Below are 6,040 nucleotides of genomic sequence, written 5' to 3'. Positions count from 1 at the left end.
TGGTCATGATGACTGGTATTAGCTTTTCATTTTTTATTCATTATTGACAATATTTATTTATAGTTTATATACATTGTATTTAATTAGTTATTTATTTATTTTCAGGAGATTTTGACAAGACATTTTGCAACATTTGAATATTTTACTTTCTGTTATTTTAGTTCGACACAAATGGAAAAAATAAAAATAAAAATTACTGTTCATTGTGAACAATAAATCCAATGTGTTTCCAGAGTCAATTAGTAATCTGAGTAAATAATTGTGATTGAAATTTTACATTTTTGCATTCGCTGAACCAAATAATCCACTGATACAGAAAAATAAATACAGTGCACTCACTGTGGCTGGGAGAGAAAGAGCTCGATGATGTTGTCCCGTCCTTTGGGATGGTTGAAGAAGACAAAGAGTGACCAGTGGATGAGCCAGGTCCTCTGCTGCAGGGACTGCAGTGGAGAACTAACAGACTGACGGAGGAGAAAGGGGAAGGTTTAGTTTTTAGTATGTGATTGACTTTCTTTCTGGTGGCCTGTAGTTTCCTGTATCACAGCGGGTTCTAGACTTTCTTACATTGTTGTCGATAGTCTCCCTCAGTCTAGTCAGGTCTTCCATGGCTGCTTCCCAGTTCTGCATCAGGATCTCAGAGGCCAGTTTCCCCCACAGAGAACTGAGGGCGTTTCTGTCTGTAGACGGAACCTGAGCGGAACAACAAGAAAAAAAACGGTATTAAGGTCAATTAGAATGAAGATATTTTATTTTAATCAGTCAACCAATCACGAACATGTATTTACACAACATCCCAAAAGTCACCAAAGCGCTTTATGGTGCATCAAATAATGTTAATAAAACAGAAACAAATGATGGAAATTAAATAAGGACAGAGTTAAAACTCTTACCAAAACACGGAAGAAGTACAGGTACTCCGCAGCTCCAGAGTAGTTTCCACACTCATACTGGAACTTGGCGTATCTGTACAGCGTGTCCAGGTATTCTTGACGGAACTATTGTCAAAAACAGGTCAAGAAAATACATTTAACAAGTCTGGAAAAATAACTTGTTGCCAGTGCCAGTGTCAGAAAAACACTGTTTTCTTTTATTCAGGAAGAAACAAATTAACTCTACATACGTTTGGCACAAGTTTAAAATGGCAAATAATCAAAGCACAGGCAGAAAAGTCTGACTGCAGTGTGAGGTGTGAATACATTTGTGGGAGTTTTTTATTTTTTTGTGGATTTTAAGATACTGAGATTTGGAGTGCAGTCCAACACAGATGAGTGCAGTGGGCTCACAAGAGCCACTCAGAATAGAATAGAATCAGTATTGTTTAAAAAAAAAACAAAAAAAAAACCACACAACTTCCCACACACCTTCTGGAGTCAAAATCCACCACTTAAAAACTTACATTGTGTTTTTCTGATAGGTAGTCAAACAGCATCCTTCCATCTCTGTAAACAAAGAAAAACACATTTTAGAGTTTCATCTTTCAAGGTGATTCAAATATCTTTTTGTTGTTGTTGTTCTGACCTGGTGGACTGCATCTGCCTCGTCGTCTCTGGATCTTCGAACATCTTGACGATGGGTTCTGTCTCTGACTGGTGCTGCTTCAGCTGGGTCACCACTGTACTTCTCTTCTCCCTCAGGGCTACAACACAACCACTGTCATTACACAAAGTCTAGGCACAACTTAATGACGTCTGGGCAATAATCTCTATGAAAATACATTGGTTTCCATACAGTGGGGGATCTCCTTGTCCGGGTACAGGTTCCTGTAGACATCCATGGCGAAGTCCACCATGTTTGTGTCGCTGAGGAGGTCCAGCTTTCCCTGAAGAAGTTCCTTCTCATTGTAGATCTATTATAACATAAATAATAATAATTATTTTCAGGATTAGAAAATAGCTACTAGTTAACGGCTAAAACAAAACCAGGGACATTATAGTAATATACAAAATATATTTTTAAGTAGATCTTCTAAAATGATGTCGGTGAACAAATCGCGTAAATGCTATGTAACAATATTCTTAGCTCATTTCAATCGTATTATAATTTTCACACAATAAGGAATAACGGACTAATAGTAAAAGCATAAAGTAACGATTTCCTTTTCATGACAGCAAACCGTTCATCGATTCACATTGACAGAAATAGCAACAGCGAAGCTAAGGCAAAACCAATAAACAACACATTTACAATATATAATTTAATCACGTAATGCTGTGTAAAAACAACTATAATATCGTTAAGAATTCAAACGTTATATTAGGAAGGCGATAACGCAACTAACGACAGGCTAACTAGCACCGTTGGTATCCAGCTAGCATGCTGACAGGACGATTCGCGAACAATTATCCCACATTTTTCCCGAATACACAACTAAAATGTACGACAGACTTGTTGTTTACGGTGATGTAGTGTAAATTATGTTGTACCTCTTTCACTGAAAGGAATTCCAAGAGAGGGAAAACTAAATGCCGGTCCAGAAAATGGGCTATTCTGGTTGTCAAATCGTACTCCGCCATCTTGGATTCCGATCTTTATCGATGAGGCGAGGAATGTCAAGACAGGGCATTAACGCCGCCTATGGGTCGCCCAGACACATTGCCTTTTTTTCACATTGATATTAGAACTCGTGTTTAGAGCTTTGTATTTTCTGTTTCTGTTGAGGGATTCTTTAAAGAACTTAGATATTTTAAGTAGGGCGAACAAGTGTTTTAAACAAAAGGGAAAATGTTTCGATCTAATGTCTACTTCATTCACTTCCAATGGTAAAAAATACTATATTTTAATTGAAAATAGAGAAGAATGCAAAAGTATAGCAACCCATTTCCATTTTTTGAATATTGTCATCAGTATTCTGGTATTCATTTTGGTGTAAAAAGTAATTAACAGCTCTCCCCTGCAGAGGGTACTGCAAAAACCTCCATATATATGGCAGTGTATATGGAAATCATATTTTATTATCAGATTTGCTATTTAAAATACTCAAGATACATTTCTGAAATAAACTGATTTTCTCTATCTCTCTTCCACTCGTTCTGTCATGACAGGAAACATTATTAAAGGACTAATAAATTGCTTCTCTCAATCAGGCCAAACCCACTCTCCCTTTACTTTGATCTGATGTTTTGTAGAATCTCGAGCATCGCAGAATGAAATCTATTAAGCTCTGAAAACGTCAGTGTGCTTCTCTGAGAGCCTCCGGTTCATGAATGCATAATTGGTTTTAGAGCTCAATCTGAGGTGGAGATTGAAAGAGTCATCCCTCCAGGCAGCCAGGAACCAGGTGCACTACAGAGCATTTCTAAATTTGGACGACGGAGCTCGCACAAACATAACCCCACAAACAAAGCAGCAGTGAGTCTCTGCCGTGGTGCCGACCTCCTCTGGGTCAGCGGTACGATCGGTCAGACAATTAGTGGCTGTCAGTGGAGCGGAGAAGAGGGGTGGGTCGTTCTGCCTGGAATGTTTACCAGCTCAAACCAGCTCTAATCACAGAGTCGGTATGAGCCGGAACAGGCTGCATGACTCATATTGTTTGAAGAAGCCAGAGAAATATGACCAATCAACAGGGCAGAGAAGATGGCGAGGAGGAGGAGGTTCACAGCTTTTTAAATAGAAGGAAGTTCAGTTTGGCTCCAAAGTCGTACTAATGAGGAAACAACATGAGAGGGGAAATAAGAAAGGTCTGGAATTCATCTTCAATAAAGGACAAAACTCTATTATTATCTTCCTGTAAAACGTGTCAAACTCAAGGCCCAGGGGCCAAAATGACCGATGGACCAGTACTGGTCTGCAGACCGAGGGTTGAGGACCCCTGATCTATACAGTCTTCCATTTACAACTGGCCCTTCAAGGGCAACTGTATTGCCGATGTGGTGAAAATGAGTTTGACACCCCCCTGCTGTAACACATGAGACGTACAGTACAAATGTCATGGTGGGCAACGCGGTGGAGGAGTGGTTATTGCTATTGCCTTACAGCAATGATTGGATCTTGGATCTAGTTCTGGGAGGGGCAGGTTGAATATATTTAAATTTTGCCACTACGTCTGTCATTTTAAAATTATAACCTGATGATGTCATCGAAGAGCCCGTTACCAAATGTCTTTGAACTTCAGCCATTTTATGAAATCGCCCTTGAGCCCACCCGTCTCCTGATGCTCTGCACTAAAGCCGCCGAAGAGTTAAATGTACTCTGAGTGTCATGGTGGGCAACGCGGTGGACACTTCAAAAACTTCCCAAAAAAAAAACAAAAAAACTGCCCTCTCATCACTTTTCCCTCCTCTGACACACACACACACACGTTTCGTCTGAACAGCCAGGCCATGAATTCTCTCATGGTAGAGTTAATCCACCACATTAAAAAAAATCCCAAAGAAGGGAGACAGAGCCCCCGGTGCTGGCACAGATCCCCGTCCCCCCGTCTTCGGCCACTCTCCATCCTCCCTCCCTCCCCCCTCCCTCTCTGCCTCAGCGACTGGCCGCCGTCCACTGCATTTATGAGACCCAGAGCCAGCTGGACGTGAAGCAGCCACAGAGAAGGAGCCAAGGATTTAATCAAGACACGAGGCCGAGAATAAGACGAGAATAAGACGGCGTCGCCACAGACAAAGACCTGCGGCTGCGGCGTGACGTCTGTCCTCACTGCTCTGTGTGTGTGTGTGTGTGTGTGTGTGTGTGTGAGTCCAACACCTGAGGCTTCACTTTTGTTCTCCTTCCCAAACAGTAACTTCTCATTTCTTCACAGCTGCTCTCACGGCTCAGGCTGCTGGACGGTGTTTTCACCTCAGAGACGTCCAGCAGGGGCCAAAGAGCCTTGTTAGCTGCAGAGCTGCAGTCACCAGGCAACACAGAAACTCAAGATGGTTTTCACACACTGTGGGGAAAAAACAAAGACAAAAACAAAAACCAAAAAACAACAGCTTCAAAATAGCTACAGGTAATAAAAGAAAAATATTTGTTAGGATTACGGAGCTACTGATTCTGACCTTTGTGACTTGTTGTTGTTGCATCTACACACACACAGCGAAAAAGGCACTTTCTTATATCCATTTAGCGAGGATACGTTTCCACACACAGCGAAAAAGGCACTTTCTTACGTCCATTTAAGGAGGAGGGTTTTTTGTGCTTGCTCAACACACCCCCGCTGGTCGGAAGTGGGATTGGAACCGGCAATCTTACACAAAGCATTTTATATGAGGTCTTCTCCGAAACACAATGACAGACGAGTCAGTGCAGACTGAAAAGCCTCGGCTCAGTATCTGTTCAAATGTACTGTACTGTACAATATGACTTTAAATCTGACCCCATGTGGACGGAGCAGGTAGTGCAGCACGTAGGCCATAAGTGGTTGGTGATATACCGTACACTCCATAATGGACTCTTCAGTTAATTACTCCAGGATGTAAAATCAATAGCACTAATGCAGACATTACTGTGGCTCTCCACATATATATATATATATATATATACAGTATATGTACATTATATATGTACATATATATGAATATTGTATGGATGGACCTGAAAGGAAAGACATTAGAACTCAGGGAGGTGCTGGACTCGTGGGTTAGCACCGATGGAGCAGAGGAGACGGAGGGAGGAGGACACACACGGGGGAGGGGGGGGCGCAGGGTGTAAAGGAAGATCTGTGAGACGTAAAAACAGACAGACAGACAGGAAGTCACGGCCAGTCGGATGTTACCCCGCCGAAATGATTCGTCCGCGGACAAAGAGGCCCGGAGGGTCTGGACCAGTCAGATCAGTGACAGAGACAAGGACGAGCGGAGAGTCTGGTTCACGTGTGAGTGGACGACTGGTTTCTCTCACATCATTTTACTGCAACGTATGTAGACAAAAAAAGATAGAATGATGATAAAAATCAAAATATATATTTGAATCTACTGAATGAGACGAGTATAAAGTTAAAAATGACATTTAAAAGTGAGTTAATGATGAATTTGACAAAATATATGGAAACATTAAGGCAAAAAGAAGTAAAAGAAATATGGTGGAAATAAACAAAATAAAACAAGGTATAACA

At 41.2% G+C, this 6,040-nt stretch overlaps 1 protein-coding gene across 1 annotated transcript in view; it reads right to left on the bottom strand.

The window, feature by feature from the left end:
- The window catches only part of eif3eb (eukaryotic translation initiation factor 3, subunit E, b), a 5,808-nt gene extending 3,225 nt beyond the window's left edge, over window positions 1–2,583 (bottom strand). The window contains exons 1-7 of the mRNA XM_017040988.2: window positions 2,427–2,583; window positions 1,732–1,849; window positions 1,522–1,639; window positions 1,400–1,442; window positions 894–998; window positions 568–693; window positions 340–464 (exon numbers count right to left, since the gene is read on the bottom strand). Of these exons, the coding sequence (XP_016896477.1) occupies window positions 340–464; window positions 568–693; window positions 894–998; window positions 1,400–1,442; window positions 1,522–1,639; window positions 1,732–1,849; window positions 2,427–2,516 (725 nt within the window). The 5' untranslated portion in view covers window positions 2,517–2,583. The remainder of the gene's footprint in view (window positions 1–339; window positions 465–567; window positions 694–893; window positions 999–1,399; window positions 1,443–1,521; window positions 1,640–1,731; window positions 1,850–2,426) is intronic.
- Window positions 2,584–6,040: the final 3,457 nt, after the last annotated feature.

Source organism: Cynoglossus semilaevis, chromosome 18 (genome assembly GCF_000523025.1).
Source record: "Cynoglossus semilaevis isolate Cse_v1.0 chromosome 18, Cse_v1.0, whole genome shotgun sequence".
NCBI lineage: Eukaryota > Metazoa > Chordata > Actinopteri > Pleuronectiformes > Cynoglossidae > Cynoglossus > Cynoglossus semilaevis.
The sequence above is the reverse complement of the archived record's forward strand: the minus strand, read 5'-3'. Positions and strand labels throughout refer to the sequence as shown.